Source organism: Hyperoodon ampullatus (assembly GCF_949752795.1).
Source record: "Hyperoodon ampullatus genome assembly, chromosome: 1".
NCBI lineage: Eukaryota > Metazoa > Chordata > Mammalia > Artiodactyla > Ziphiidae > Hyperoodon > Hyperoodon ampullatus.
Window position 1 is genome coordinate 7,392,692 of NC_136914.1, and position 16,656 is coordinate 7,409,347.

The window sequence follows — 16,656 nt, forward strand, 5'->3', positions numbered from 1 at the left end:
TTTTTCTTTGCCACACACACAGGAAAACACCTTATTAAGACTTTAATTTTGAAAATAATATCTGCCTGTTTAACATTTTCAAGTAATACAGTAGAAAGGAAGAAGAAAAAGTATATTTTTTCCTTTTTAAAGTCTAGGCCCTTCTTTCTCCAGGTCACCAGTTGAAATACATCTTTTCAAACTTGCTTTTCTAATCCTCTACACACACACACACTTTTTTTTTTTTTTTTTTTTTTTTTTGCGGTACGCGGGCCACTCACTGTTGTGGCCTCGCCCGTTGCGGAGCACAGGCTCCGGATGCGCAGGCTCAGCGGCCATGGCTCACGGGTCCAGCCACTCCGCGGCATGTGGGATCTTCCCGGACCGGGGCACGAACCCGTGTCCCCTGCATCGGCAGGCGGACTCTCAACCACTGCGCCACCAGGGAAGCCCCACACACTTTTTTAAAACAAAATCATCTCTATTGCTTTGCCACTCGCTACCTTCATTCAACACTATGTCATGGACTTCTTTCTACATCAGTAATATGTGTCTGCCTCATTGTCTGTAATCACTGTATGGTACTCACTACCATATACCATATATCAGAGCTTCCCATCCAGCATGCCTTAAATGGTTGTAGGTGTGCCAAGATACCGATGCCCTAAGGGCGCTGGGCAGGACTGAGAACTTACAGAAATGGGAATTGATATGATATTGGGGCAAGTATATAATGAATGTCTAAAATCCTCTTGTTCCTTTAACATTTTTGTCAGGAATTAAAAAGTCTTGCAACTAAAAAACCTGAGAAAATTGGTATCCCTGTTATTAAAGAAGGCATACTCGATGCTATTGTGGTTTGGTTTGTGCTCCAGCTTGATGATGAACACAGTTTATCCACAAGTCCTAGTGAGGAAACATGCTGGGAACAGGCTGTCTACCCCGTACATGACCTTGCAGGTATATCTTGTCTAATTTTTGTTATTGTTGTTTTTTAAAACTTTTTGTTTTAATCCTCTAAGCATTTGAGTCAGTGTCAGAAAATTCACTATGAATATGAAGTTTCCAGTCAAGGGAGATTGGTTAAATCTTTCAGAATTTTCTTTTTCTTTTTTAAAAGTAGTTTTAAATAATTAATATATGTGGTTAAGAAGAGAGACTAAAATTGACATGTACACACTTCTGTATTTAAAATAGATAACCAACAGGACCTACTGTATAGCACAGGGAACTCCGCTCAATACTCTGTAATAACCTAAATGGGAAAAGAATTTGAAAAAGAACTAGATACATGTATATATATAAATGAATCTCTCTGCTGTACACCTGAAACTAACACAGCATTGTTAATCAACTATATTCCAATATTAAAAAAAAAAAGACTAAAACACAACTCTGCTGCATACCACTGAAAAATATCTATCATTAAATCATTTCTTCAGCTCTGATTACTCTAGTTATCAGTAAATAAGAGAAATGCTAGTCCATTTTTTATGGAACACAGCGGAAAAGTCCTGCTTTTAGTGCAGGAGTTCTTACCACTTACAGAATCTGATAGTATCTGTGGAGCCCCAGGTCCTAGAAATACGCATACTCATAGAAGTACAGAATTTTGCAGTTTAGAGTTCATGAATCCATGGACTTACTTAGGGATGTCCTATATTAAAGATATTTTTTGTTTAGAAATTTTTTACTAGCAATTTTATGGGTTCAATATAGTTTACAGCAGTTGTATTACATAGAAAAATTCTACCTTTTTAAAACTGGAAGGTAATAAATATTTACTTCTATGTAGTCTCTTAATTAAGGATCTAATTTGGCAAGGTCATTAAGTCATGGAATCAATATAGTATTGTGGCCAGTATGGATTTTGGAGTCAGGTAGATTTGAAATTGGGTCTTGGCTACTTACTGACTTCCCGGCAGGCCTTGCTGGTTATTTCTTAGAGCTTTTGTTATGTGATGTATAAAAGTGGGACGATGCTGGGAATTCTTTGTTGGTCCAGTGGTTAGGACTCTGCACTTTCACTGCCTAGGGCCTGGATTCAGTCCCTGGTTGGAGAACTAAGATCCTGCAAGCTGTGCGGCGTGGCCAAAAAAACAAAAAAGGGAGAATGCTGCCTATGTTGCAGGATTGTTGTAGGAATTATTAGACATACTAGGTATAAAATGCCTACCATAGTGACTGGCACTCAATAAATAGCACTTACTTTAAAATTTTGTTTATTCTAACTCTCTTTCAGTAACTTAGATGGTATTTTTTTTAAAAAGTCCTTCTTTGGGAAAGGATATTTTAAATGTGTAAACACAAGAATAGCAACTGTATTTCCAACTGGCTCTATGGCTAATAAGAAGGAATTGCAATTATACATTTACACTTTAAAGTTTTACCACGTGTGAAATCATGGATAAGAGCCTGATACAGTCTTTATTGTAGGACTTAGTCCTTCCTTATATTTTCAAATTCCTAAACATGCAAGAATATCTAAGTGCTTACAGTTAAAGAGATATTACTGACAAGGTGCTACTGGATGCTGCCTTGTTCTTTTGGAAATTTCTCTTAGAGAAAAGAATGTCCCTTTAAGCTAAAGTGAGGTTTGGTGCTGATCCCTGAATTTCATCTATCTTTGTTATTGTTGGCTTCATTACCAAAGATTGAGAGTCCCCTATAGTCCTTCCCCCACCCTCCAATTTGGGGACATTGATGGTACCTAGTGATTACAGTAAAAGCACTATAATACTGATAGTTAAGGTCCAATAATGATCTCTTGAATCTCTCTATTATGCTGTAAGTCAATTGGATCTTCTAACCTCAGTTTTTCACTATGTAAAGCTGGAGGGATTTTCCTAGTTTTGTTTTTTTGGTTTTTTTTTTTTGAAATGAATAGATTAATTCACTTAATTCTTTTAAGTCAATAGATGCAACCCTTCCTGTCGTGGTTTAAAAAATGACAGGAGGACAGAGGTGTTTGTGTGATCCTCAGACTTATAAACACTCATATTCATCAATTACAATCTTTTTTCTTTCTTCCTGTTTTATGAAGACTACTGGATAAAGCCTGGGGACCAGGTGATGATGGAAGTGTCTTGTCAAGATTGTTACTTAAGAATCCAGAGTATCAGTGTCTTCAATTCGGAACATGAAATGGATGTTGGGAAAAGTTTTACCAAGAATAAAGACTTGCTGCCTTTAGGAAATGAGGCTGAACTCTGTAGTGCCCTGGCCAATCTTCAGACCAGTAAACCAGATGCTGTGGAGCAGACTTGTGTATTGGAATCCACAGAAATTGCTTTGCTTAATAACATCCCATACCATGAAGGCTTTAAAATGGCAATGAAGAAAGTGTTGTCTTCACTGACTCTGGAAAAACGGGGTCAGGCCATGGATACTCAGTGTCAGAATAACGAGATGAGCTGTGCAAGTGGACAGAATAATTCTGAACAGAGCGTCCCTGAGCCTTTGTATGTGTTAGATGTGTCTGAGGGCTTCTCTATTCTGCCTATAATTGCTGGCACACTCGGGCAGGTTAAACCTTACAGTTCTGTGGAGAAAGACCAGCATCGTATGACTCTGGACCTCATATCTGAAGCCAATCACTTTCCTAAAGAAACACTTGAGTTTTGGCTGAGACATGTGGAAGATGAATCTGCTGTGTTGCAAAGGCCAAAATCAGACAAGTTGTGGAGTATAATTATCCTGGATGTCATTGAGCCATCTGGGCTCATTCAGCAGGAAATAATGGAAAAAGCGGCAATCTCCAGGTAAAACACAAAATAACAACCTTTGGTTTATTTGAGCTCAGACTTTATGTAAGTTCTTTTAGTTCTTTGATGGTGTAACTGCACAAATGAGTCATTGTGTGTTCCTCAAGCATTGCTTTTCAGGACCTGTAACTTCTTGTCTTTCTCTTTCTGTGCATGTCATTACTGAATTTTTTTTTTTTTTTTTAAGGATCCTCTGCCCTGCAGGTGTGAAGAGAGCCTGCTTTGGGATTGGACTGCCTATGTATAATATAGGGAATTAATTAGAGCTCTATAAGAACAGATAGGACATTCAAGGGTAAATAAGGAAAAATCAAATTTCATCTTTATAAGAAACACTGATGAGAAACGTATAGTATGCATCTGGTGGTGTATTGGGAGAGCAGAGTGCTGCTTGGGAACAAGTCCTCGTCCTTTTAGGTCCTAAGATCTCTAGTTTATAATACAGTTCTCTCCCTAAGGAATTTGTCCTTCAGTTTAGGTTACTGGCGACAAACTTGACCCTAGTATTTAAAATCAAAAGCAAATCTGGCTAAGCTTCCAAGTTCTTCAGTTGTGCTGCTCAGATCTGAAAAGATGGCAATATTTAACATTTGGGGGCCCAAGTTTAAGTAAAATGAATTTATAGGCTTTAAATTTTGTGGTAGATGAACAGGGGTTGTTTTGTAGTACAGGAGCAGTGGTGGAACTGCAGACCAAACTGCAATAGCAAAAGGCAAATTGTTCAGGAAAAAAAATTTGCTTATGTAGTTAATTATGTTTTAGGTTTTATATGTATTTTCTTTTGTTAACCACACTTATCTTATGAGGTAACTAGTAAAAATCACTGCCATTTTCTAGTCTTTAAAACAATCTTGTACATATCACAAATTATGGGGATATAGAGGTCTGACATATATAAATAGAAACATACACACACTCTTAAAATTTTAAACAGGTGAACTTTAGGTAGAGTATAGAACAAGGAGCTGGAAGGGTGGGTTTGAATCTAGTCTCAGATTTGTCTGTGAATTCCTGACGTAAATTTTTTTTAAGTCGTTTAATATCTCTCGTCCTCAGTTTCCCTCATCTATAAAATGAGGGATACTGGATTAGATGCCTTTGAAGGCATTTCAGCCCTACGAATTTCTGACACAGATGAGGTTTGACTTATTTGGTAGAATCACCTTGGAAAGGTGTACAATTTACCTAATGGTTTATTTATTTTTAGTTTTGATTTAATTCTTTTTCTAATTTTTTTTATTGTGGTAAAATGCACATAAAATTGTTCATCTTAACCGTCTTGAAGTGGATAGTTCAGTGGTATTAAATACTTTCGTAGTGTGGGGCAGTCGTTTCCCCAACCATCCTCGGAACTCTTTTCATCTTGTAAACCTGAAACTTTATACCCGTTAAACAATAACTCTTCATCCCACCCTCCCCCACCAGGACCAGGCAACCACCATTCTACTCTCTGCTTCTATGAGTTTGACTCCTGTACCTCATATGACTGGAATCATGCAGTATTTGTTGGTTTTGTGTGTGTGTGTATGTGTGTGAGACTCTTACTTCACTTAGCATAATGTCCTTCAGGTTCATCCATGTTGTAGTACATGTCAGAATTTCCTTCCTTTTTCAGGTGGAATAATCTTCCATTGTATGTATATGTCCCATTTTGCTTATCCATCCATTGATGGGCTGATTGGTTATGTTAGTGGGAAACAACTTATGTAAAGCTGCCTACAGTTCCCCTCCAGTGTTTCTCAGCAGAGGAAGGGGTCCGGTTGGCAGTTTGGGTGGGATGGTTTTTTAGGGGGTGGGGTGGGGTCAGTTCTCAGGTAGGACTCTCCTCTATGTGTTGCAGGATGTTTGGCACCTCTGGAACTAAATGCTGGTAGCACCCGCGATCGCTGTTTTAGCCAGTGTTCGCCCCGTCCCGCAGAACAGCTCCTGAGTCACAGTGGAGGCCAGTGCTCCTGCCCTTCAGCCGGAGCTCCTGCCCAGGCCCCGTACCAGGTGCTCCTGGAGGTGTCGGCTTCCCTGGCTTCCGGGGCCAGAGGTGTGCAGCGACTCCCACCCAAGCCTTTTATGATTATCTTTAGCCGCTGACAGTGGGGAGGCCTCATGACGGGTCAAAGAGGATGCACTCGGGTTAGATTGTATTTAGGATAAGGATAAAGGGCATCTGTCTCACTGGATACCAACCCTCCCAAAAGAAAGGCAAGGAAAAAAATAAGCCACTACACAAACTTAAGTATTCAGTTACCTTTGCTAACGTTGTTTTAAAATGTTCATTATTAACTTTTATTCAGTCATACTAGATTAAAATACAGGAGAAAGTTTAAAAGCCTGGTGAGCTTTTTTTTTTTAATTTAAACCCATTTTAAAACACTTTGTGTTGGATCACAAGGAAACGGCGAAGAGTTTCTTCAGAATTTTTGCCATTTATGGTTAGAGTTTTGAGTTGGAACATATATTTTTTTTTTTCCTGAGGGCACAGATGGTTCAGATATATTACTTGGCTTTGCAGAGGGTTCCATTGAGGAGTCTGGCAGCTGCCGTGGTGTGACAACAAACCAACCACTCAGTGTCTGTGAAGCTAAGTGGAGTTGCAAGGCGATTACTGTTTTATCTACACATGACTAAGAAGCATTCTTGTTAGTAACGGTAACATTGAGTTAAGAAGGATCTGAGTTAAGATTTTAGATTAAAATAGTGTGAACACGGCCTTTTAAAATAATTTGCATACTTGCTTTTGTGTAGTATTTATCTCTGGCATGGTTGTTAGTACTTGATTCAGCCTTTTCTGACTTTGCAGGGTTCAGCAGATGTATTTTTTTTATTTATTTATTTTTTGCGGTACACGGGCCTCTCACTGTTGTGGCCTCTCCCGTTGCGGAGCACAGGCTCCGGACACGCAGGCTCAGCGGCCATGGCTCACGGGCCCAGCCGCTCCGTGGCATGTGGGATCCTCCCGGACCGGGGCACGAACCCGTGTCCCCTGCATCGGCAGGCACACTCTCAACCACTGTGCCGCCAGGGAAGCCCAACAGATGTATTTTTGACATCTTGTTTAGCCTGATTTCTGGTTACCCCCTAAATGACCTAATGGTATTGCCCTCCCTCCCTCCCTTTATGGCTAGAAGTTTGGCTTTTATTAACCTATGTGCTTTTTGTTTGCTGATTTAAGAGAACGCTACCTTCTTGTGGCTATTTGGGGGTGGAGGGAATTAGTCAAGCAACGTAAAGCTCTGTGGCTAGTCTCTCATTTGAGACTTTGTGATCTTAAGAAAAATTAGATGTTTTCATTTAAATGGATCACAATTAGCAGATAACTTCAGTTCAGAAAATTTAATAACATGGGTTGTCAGGATTAACTTCATCCATTTGAGGAAAATGGGTAAGTTTCTCCACTTATTTAGGAAGATGTTAAAATTTTATCTGGTTTGGTAAAGGTATAGATTGGAAGTTTGATAACAGCTGTGTGGTTTTTGTTGAGGTATGTAATTTTACTAATTGTGGAGATTCAGTTTCTACCAGACTTCACCTAAAATGCTAAAAAGTTGGTAGGAAAGGAATAATGAAAATGAATAAAGCATTGGAGTCAGAGTGGAGTCTACTTTTGGGCTAAATATATATATATATAAGGACTTACTACAACTTAAATGATCACGTACTTATATTTAGTGAGGAGAGATTATCCTGGTTTCGAATCATGACTTGTCTATAAGTCAGACTGATGCCATTACACTCAGGAATCATCTCTAACTTTCTTTGCCGATTCTGTGCTCAGGAAATGACCTGGTTATGATTTGGCTCCCCATTAGCTAGTCTTTAGGAAGAGCAGCCTGTGTACCTGACAGCTTTTTATTTTGAAAGATTGCAAACTTAAAGAAAAAGTGCAAGAAAAGTAACAGTGAACACGAGGCTACTGTTTTATTTGTTGAACCATCTGACAGTTGTTGGCTTCATAACCTCCCCCCTTACTTTAACGTTTAGCATGTATCTCCTGAGAACAAAGGGTTTCCTCTGCATATCACAATACTATCACACTCAGAAAACTTAACATTGATAAAATACTATTATTTAGTAGATAGTCTGTATTAAAATTTTCTCTGCTATCCTAGTAATATTCTTTATTGCTTTTTTTTTTTCTCCCCAGTCTAGGTTCTAATCAAGGGACCTGTATTACATTTCGTTACCATGTCTTGTTATAATTCAGTGGTTGTTCTGGTTTTAGACATTTTTAAATGGTTGAGATAATCAGTTTAGTAAAAGCAGAATGAAGAATTTGAAACTAACTTAAGAGCAGAAGGGCCAAAGTGGTTTTGAGGAATGGGGTGTTTTTATAGTTTGTCAAGATTTCAATGATTTATTCAGGGAAACTGTGTGGCGTACAATTTTAGAAACTTGCAGGAACTATTTTTTTAGGTATGCATTGGTCAGACATTCAGTCCTGTATTTTTATAAATAGATCCTTACTGACTAGAAATATTTAAGACTGAAAGCTTACTATGAAAGATACATACAATAGATAATACAAAGTCCAGCTGTCTGTAGTAGCCTGTCCTAGAAGTTCAAGTGGAAACCGACTTGGAATGTTCAGTAAAAATGAGGGATTTAACGTTTGATTGTAAATGGGGCAAACTTGATGGCAGTAGGTGACCCACCCACCGCTCTCATGCCTCCCACACAGCTCAGGTGTGTGGAAACAGCCCTGTGCATGTGGGCGTGGGAGCTGCCTTGGCTTAAGAGCCTTACATCTCATGTAGGAACTTCTCCCCGGGGCATGGCTTCCAAGTCCCAGCAATAGGAACACGTGGTTACAAGTCATCCCACACTCAGGGAAGCCCAGAGGTGGTGTGGCTTCCCATCAGGCATTTATAGTTTACAGTTCTCTCAATCCAGATGCATCTACCTATTAAGAGGCATTTAAAATTTTTTTAAATCATAAGCAGTGTTGCTGATAACAAGATGACATTCCACCTTTTTGGGATTTCCAGGGAAACAAAGTGAATCCAGGATCAACTGTAGGAGGAGAAAGGGTTTTGTTAGCCCTTTATTCGCACTTTTAATACAGTGTTTGGATTTTTAATCGCTTTTTTTTTCCCCTTCAGAGTGTTTAACTTTTTATTTTGAAAAAATTTCAAGCTTACAGAGAAGTTAGAGAATAGTACAAAGAACCAAACATGTACCTTACACCCAGATTCACAAATTGTTACTGTTTTGCCACATGTGCTTTAGTATCCTCTCTGAACACTTTAGAGTAAGTTCCAGATACCGTATCCTTTTACCCCTAAACACCTTGGTGTGTATTTTGTAAGAAAAAGGACACTCATTTATACATTCATCACACACTTAACTAAATTAGGAAATCTAAATGGACACAGTACTGATATCTAAGGGAAAAATCTTACTCAGATTTCACCATTTGTTGGAGTAATATCCTTTATAGCTTTTTTGTTCCTGGTCCAGAATTCAATCTAGGATCGCACATTGCATTTAGTTTCTTTAGTCTCCTTTACTCTGGAACAGTTCCTCAGTCTTTTTTTTTTTTTTTTTTAAATACAGCAAGTTCTTATTAGTTATCTATTTTATACATATTAGTGTATATACGTCAATCCCAATATCCCAATTCATCCCCCCCATCCGCTTTCCCCCCTTGGTGTCCATATGTTTGTTCTCTACATCTGTGTCTCTGTTTCTCCCTTGCAAACCGGTTCATCTGTACCATTTTTCTAGATTCCACATATATGCGTTAATATATGGTATTTGTTTTCTCATTCTGACTTGCTTCACTCTGTATGACAGCCTCTAGGTCCATCCATGTCTCTACAAATGACCCAATTTCGTTCCTTTTTATAGCTGAGTAATATTCCATTGTACATATGTACCACATCTTCTTTATCCATTCATTTCGTCTGTTGATGGACACTTAGGTTGTTTCCATGACCTGGCTGTTGTAAATAGTGATGCAGTGAACATTGGGGTGCATGTGTCTTTTTGAATTAATGGTTTTCTCTGTGTATATGCCCAGAGTTCCTCAGTCTTTCATGACATTCGCAGTTTTGAAAAGTGCAGGCCTTTTATTTTGTGGAATGTTTCTCATGTTTCTTACTAGAGTCAGATTACCCATTTTACAGAGGAATACCACAGCAGTTTTGTCACAAAGGCACATGGTGTTGCTTTATCCCATATTGTTGATGTGAATTTAGATCAGTTAGTTTAAGTTGTATCCATTAGGTTTTTCTACCCTAAGTTGCTATTTTCCCTTTGTAATATCTAAGTCATTTATGGGAGTGATACTTTGAGACTATGTAAATATCCTTTTCCTAATCAAACTTTCACCCACTAGTTTTTTTTTTTTTTTTTGGCTGCACTGCCTGGCATGCGGGATCTTAATTCCCCAATCAGGGGTCGAACCTGTGCCCTCTGCAGTGGAAGTGCAGAGCCCTAACCACTGGACCACCAGGGAAGTCCCTCACCCACTAGTATTTTTTTTAATTTATTCATTTATTTATTTGGTTGCACTGGGTCTTGGTTTTAGCAGGCGGGCTCCTTAGTTGCAGCTCGCCAGCTCCTTAGTTGTAGCACGTGGGCTCCTTAGTTGTGGCAGGCAGGCTCCTTAGTTGTGGCTCCAGGGCTCCTTAGTTGCAGCATGCAGGCTCCTTAGTTGTGGCATGCGAACTCTTAGTTGCGGCATGCATGTGGGATCTAGTTCCCTGATCAGGGATCGAACCCTGGCCCCCTGCATTGGGAGCACGGAGTCCTATCCACTGTGCCATCAGGGAAGTCCCCCTTACCCACTAGTTTTAATAGCCATTGATGATTCTTCCTTAATGTAAAAACTTGTAACCATCCAGCTGACCGGTTACTTTTCAAGTAACCGGCTGGTAGCCATTCTGAGCTACCAGCCAGCTACCGGTCTAAAGTGTGTTAGATTATATACAATCTGTACCTCCCCAATTAGTCATGATTTAGTTATTGATACTTATAGAATGTGGAGAATCAGGATGCTTTTTAAAGCATTTTTCCTTCCTCCAGGTGTTTGCTACAGTCTGGAGGTAAGATCTTTCCCCAGTACATGCTGATGTTTGGGTTGCTCGTGGAATCGCAGACACTGGTGGAGGAGAGCGCTGTGCAGGGAACAGAACGAACTCTTGGATTTAATATAGCACCTTTTATTAACCAGTTTCAGGTAAGTGTTTTGAAGAGAAGTTCAACCACTTGGCTGTCGCCCACAGTCTGCCTTATCTCTCTCTGTAGTTTTATAGTCACTATGTTTAGCTGGATTGGGATGGTAATCAGTTTTCTGTAGCAAAGGAACTTACTACTGGTAAAAATCAACCTAGGGGTTAGTATAGCCAAGCAATTCTCTTGTTCCTACTGACAAAAGTCTATAGATTTTGCTCGGAACCAGTGTTGTAAATGGAAAATAGGGTACTGGGTTTAGTCTTATGAAAAAGTGTGCTCCTTGTCTAAAAAAGCAGCCGCCAGAAGGAGACATCTGTTCTAAACATGAACCCTTAATCACATTGAGACTTCGGGCTGGCAGGTGAGAGGTGTGAGCAGTTAACGTCTGGGCGGTCAGGCTGCAGGGAGCCAGAATGGAGGAGCCTAGGAAAGGGGTTAGTTGCTCTTTGAAAAACAAGGATTTAGTGCTGGCAGAGCTACTAGCAGCAAAATAAAATGTGTGAGTTATAACTGTGGGAGTGGATGGAATGTCTAGGGAAGAGGTGTGGGGTTGGAAATAGGTGGAATCTGCTGTGTAAGCCAAAGCGGCATTTTGGGAAGTGGGATGTTGAGTACCGAATTAAAGGAGTGATATCTAAACCTTTTATCAAAAGGCTATAGATGGTAAGCTCTTGAATATGCATTGTTAGATCTTCCATGAACAATACTTGCTAAACAAATATAAATTTGTTGAGTAAATGATTTTTTCAGAGCAGACTAAGGTTTTAGAGTTTATTTACTTTTAGTTTTTCTGGAGAGTTTAATAAACAAAATACACTTACCAGAAGACAGAGAAGTTTAAATTATTTCTTTGTGTGGTCCCAAAATACTACCATCTCCTATCTTTCTAGCTTATTCTCTCCTGATCCTGACATCAGCAATTCTTCGATTCCATCAGAATCTATGATATTTTAATCCTGCCATCTTTTCACCCTGCTTCCCATCTCATATCCTCCTTTCTTTCACAGCTTATGTTTCATGGTTGATATATTTTTCACATATCTGGAGCTAACATTCAAGTTGACGACAAAGAGACAAGAGATGGACAGTAAACAAAGGACTAGAAAGATTAGTATGATAGATGGTGAGAAGTGAGAAGGCTAGAGGAGAATGGGAGTTGGAGGGATGGGATATTCTATTTTATTTAGGTACTGCCTAAGGAAAGGACTCAAGGATAAGTGATATTTAACCAGAGACCAGAGAGAAATAAGGAAGCAAACCATATACAAGTCAAAGGATCAACAAGTATTCAGAAACAGCAGGAAACCATGAGGGAGAGTCGGATGAAGGATGCAGTGAGAAAAGTATTAGGAGCCAGATCCTGTAGAGCCTCCTGTAGAGGTTGTGGTGAAGGTTTTGGCTTTTTACTCTGAAAGAGGTGGAAAACTGGAGGGTACTGACCAGAGGAGTGGTAAGGTGTGACTTGTTTTGAAAGGCTTGCTATGGCTGCTGTATTGGGAGTAGACCACGATGGAGAGCCTGCAGAGGCATAAGGTTATTGCGGTAATCCAGGAGAGAGGTGGTAGTGACTTAGACCTGAGTGGTAGCAATGGTTGTGGTGCAAAGTGGTCAGATTGTTGATGTATTTTAAAGGTAGGTTTTGTGATAGATGGGACATGGGGTATGAGAAAGCGCCTGGAAGGATAGTTGCCATTTACTGATATGGGGAAAATAACAGGAGGATCAGGTTGTGCTTACGTTTTTATGGGGTCATGAAGCAGTTGGATAAGAATGCAGAGAAATAGCTAGCCTGGAGATGTAAATTTGGCAGTCAGATTTGGTAGATGATATTTAAAGCCAGAATAATGGGATGCAATCACCTTGGGGATGTGTAGAAAGAGAAGAGGGCTGAGAACTAAATTCTAGAGAACTCACCAAGTTATGAGCTCGACATTGGAAATCTAAGAAGGAATTAGCAAAGATGACAGGAGTGGCCAGTAGGCTAGGTTAAGAAACAAGTGAGGACAGATGACGAGGGATGGGTACAGCTGTGTGGGGATTAGAGTGCAGGTGATGAGAGGTGACACAGGAATCTAGGGCTGTTCTTCTGGTGACTGATACAAATAGGGATATAGGGCAAGAGTCCTGGAAATGGCATGGAATTGCTGTTTTTATGTGGAGGAAAGGTTGGATGCCTTCAAGGATCCCCAGGGAGAGGTTGACATATCTGTGTCCTTTCTCACCATGAACAGTTGCTCTCTAATATTTTATTCAAAGGAAAGAGAACACTTTTTTTTTTTTTTTTTTTTGCGGTATGCGGGCCTCTCACTGTTGCGGCCTCTCCCGTTGCGGAGCACAGGCTCCGGACGCGCAGGCTCAGCGGCCATGGCTCACGGGCCCAGCCGCTCTGCGGCATGTGGGATCTTCCCAGACCGGGGCACGAACCCGTGTCCCCTGCATCAGCAGGCGGACAGAGAACACTTTTTAAACAGTTTCCTTTCTATTTCAAATGAGAATATGCTAAAAGTTATTAGTAGGAAGTTTCCATTGCTACTAAAATTGATGGAACAGTTTATAGCAGTGGTTCTCAACCTTGACTGTACTCTCAGAACAACTGGTATCTGGATCCCAACTCCAGATGGATCTGAGGTGTGGCCTGAGCAGTTGGACTTTTTAAAAGCTCCTTAGGTGATTTTAATTTGCAGTCAGAGTTGAGAACCACTGCCTTCTAGATAAATAACCTATTTTCAAAATGAAATGCACTATTAGCTGTTTGGTTGAATTTGGCATATTTGCTCTAACAGTTCAATAATTAATGTTGTACAGTAAGTCCCCTACATATGAACCTTCAAGTTGCGAACTTTCAAAGATGCAAACATGCGTTCGCATGTCCAATCACGCAAGTTAGTTCATGTGTCTGGCGTATGTTGTCATGTGCGTGCATCCTCTACAAGTGGTTGTGCTTTTGTGTACTTTACAGTACTGTATAGAGTACAGTGGTACAGTACCTTTATTTCAAGCCCAGATGTCTGGAAGCAAGCGTAAAAGCAGTGGTGATGTAACTGGTACTGTTAAGAAGGCACCAAGCGATAACGATGGAAACAAAAGAGAAAACAATTGAAAATGGAGTGAGGCGAAAAGACGTCACTCATTCTTATAACGTGAATCGTTCAACCATCAGCATGATTTTAAAGAACAAGGACAAGATCATGGAACATGTGAAGTCTGCTGTGCCAATGATGTCAATAATATCGAAGAAGCAGCGTGGAAAAGTGATGGAGGAGATGAAGAAACTTCTCAGTGTGTGGAGGCAGGATCAGCATCAGCGTCGAGTCCCGCTCAGCTTAATGCTGATGCAAGAGAAAGTTAGAAGCCTTTATGAAGACTTGAAGAAGAAACATGGCGAAGAATCAGAGGGCGCATCTTTTAATGCCAGCCATGGCTGGTTTCATCGGTTCAAGGCTAGAGCCAACCTTCACAGTGTAAAAGTGGCAAGGCAGTGAGTAGAGATAACGGTAGCTGCCCGGGAATTTCCTGAATTCTCTTCGACCCAGAGAAAGGACAGAGAGAGACGAGAGGAAGAAGAGACTGAAGAACCGGAGAGATTCACAGTGCAGGAAGTGGCCAGGGGATCTTCTTTATTGGGGCGGGGGGCACTGTTAGTTTTTGAGGCAGAGGACTCGAATGTAGAACGGTACCACGAAGGTTGCAGCAGCCGTTCCGAATGCAATCCAGTGCTACTGTTTCATCTGTGATGAGAAAAAAAGAGCTACTACCCAGACATTACTGGATCATTTTTTCAAGGTACTGTACTATACTATTAAAAATGTTCTCTATTTTTTGTGCTTGTTTTTTATGCATTATCTGTGTGAGAAGTATTATAAACCTATTATAGTACAATGCTATATAGCTGATTGTGTTAGTGGGATACCTAGGCTAACTTGGTTGGACTTACAAATGTGCTCTTGGAACGGAACTTGATCATACGTAGGGGGCTTACTGTACTATCTGCTTATTAGTTCATCTTTCACACATAAGCACATCCTTGGCTTAAACTTTTTGGAACTGCCTGGTTAAGTAAAACTTTGCTTTCATCCAAGTGAAGAATCTATAGATAATTGAAATCACAGAAAATTATTTAATCAGCCTAAAACCTTGGTTTGTTCATTCTTCCTGTAAAACGGAATCATGGAAGTCCTTATGCCTTAAGGTTGATGTGTGGGAATTAAATGAGGTAATAGATGTCAAAAGCACTATATCATACTGAGCGAAGTACAAAGCAGGAAACTTAACGAGACTTGGTCAAAAAAAGAATTGAGTAAACGTGAAAATTTTCTACTTTCTTTAGGTACCTATACGTGTATTTCTGGACCTATCCTCACTGCCCTGTATACCTTTAAGCAAACCAGTGGAACTCTTAAGACTAGACTTAATGACGCCATATTTGAACACCTCTAACAGAGAAGTAAAGGTAATATAAAATGATTACTCTTGTTGTATTCAGAATTATCTTTAACTATATACTACTTTACATACATAAAATACTTTTAGCCACTTCCTTTGCAGACTTAAATTTTCTGAACAATATCCAAACATGGGCTTGGGTAAATATTAGTGAATAAAACAGGTTGGTATTAATTTGAATTGGGTGATTAAATATATTCCTTTATAAAATTTAGATCTAAAGCTAAAAAGACAAAGACTTATCCAAGTCTGCTCTGTGTACTCTGATGAAATTTTCATGATTTCTTAATTTCCATAGGTATGCATCTGTAAATCTGGACAAGTGACTGCCATTCCCTTTTGGTATCATATGTACCTTGACGATGAGATTAGGTTGGATACGTCCAGTGAAGCCTCCCACTGGAAACAAGCTGCCGTTGTTTTAGATAACCCCATCCAGGTGGAAATGGGAGACGAACTTGTACTCAACGTCCAGCACCACAAAAGCAACGTCAGCATCACAGTAAAGCAATGAAGAGCAGTTTTCTCATGAAAAAAGGTGGAAGTCGAGCAGAAGTACACAGTTCTAGTCTGAATGAGTAGCGGGATTGTCATCATAAAATGGAGTACAAAGATTTAGGTCCTTGTAATGGCCAAATGTTTTTAAAAAACTGACACTAATAAAGTGTCTTTAAAAGATCCTATATTAAAGAGTAGCATTATTACAAAAATATTGCTGCAGACTTCCTTACTGGAAAAGGCTGTCATTCATTTTTCAAATTAGGAAACTTTTCATTGCTTGGTTTTACTTACTATAGATTAAATTTTGCCAAACCTGTTAGTTTGTACTCTAAAGCTATAAATATAGGGAATGTTGAGTCTCATATTCAGTTTTTAGGCATCTTGGCTATTTTTCTCAAATCCAAACTTACAGTGGGGATACTTCAAAAAGTTGGCTTCCACTTTAGACTGAGGGTTTATGGTTACCTGTAAATTCCAAGCTTGCTTCTTGTAAATAGTGAAATACTTCTGAACCTTCTTCTCAGTTTTTGTGTTTTGGGTATGCAAACCTGAGTAAGAATTTAAGCTCTAGACTAAATGTAATTAAAAGAGTAAAAGAGGGACAAAATAAAATCTTAGGGGGCAGCATTTTTCGTGGTCTTCCTTTGGCGAAGAAAAAATTTTAAGCTGATAAATTAAGTTCAAGGAAGAGTTAAACCTAAACCAGTATTTTTCAAAGTTTTGATTTGGATACACAGAAGGAAAAAAATAATTAGTCCAGATTTTAAAGACTTGAAATAGGGAGATGAATTAGGAAGAA

At 39.5% G+C, this 16,656-nt stretch overlaps 1 protein-coding gene across 1 annotated transcript in view; it reads left to right on the top strand.

Annotated features, from left to right (window-relative positions):
• The window catches only part of PRMT9 (protein arginine methyltransferase 9), a gene marked incomplete at its 5' end in the record, with an annotated part of 28,959 nt that extends 12,932 nt beyond the window's left edge, over positions 1–16,027 (top strand). Inside the window, 5 exons of the mRNA XM_079718189.1 lie at positions 756–939; positions 3,023–3,740; positions 10,764–10,917; positions 15,241–15,363; positions 15,655–16,027. Of these exons, the coding sequence (XP_079574315.1) occupies positions 756–939; positions 3,023–3,740; positions 10,764–10,917; positions 15,241–15,363; positions 15,655–15,870 (1,395 nt within the window). The 3' untranslated portion in view covers positions 15,871–16,027. The remainder of the gene's footprint in view (positions 1–755; positions 940–3,022; positions 3,741–10,763; positions 10,918–15,240; positions 15,364–15,654) is intronic.
• Between the last annotated feature and the right edge of the window lie 629 nt (positions 16,028–16,656).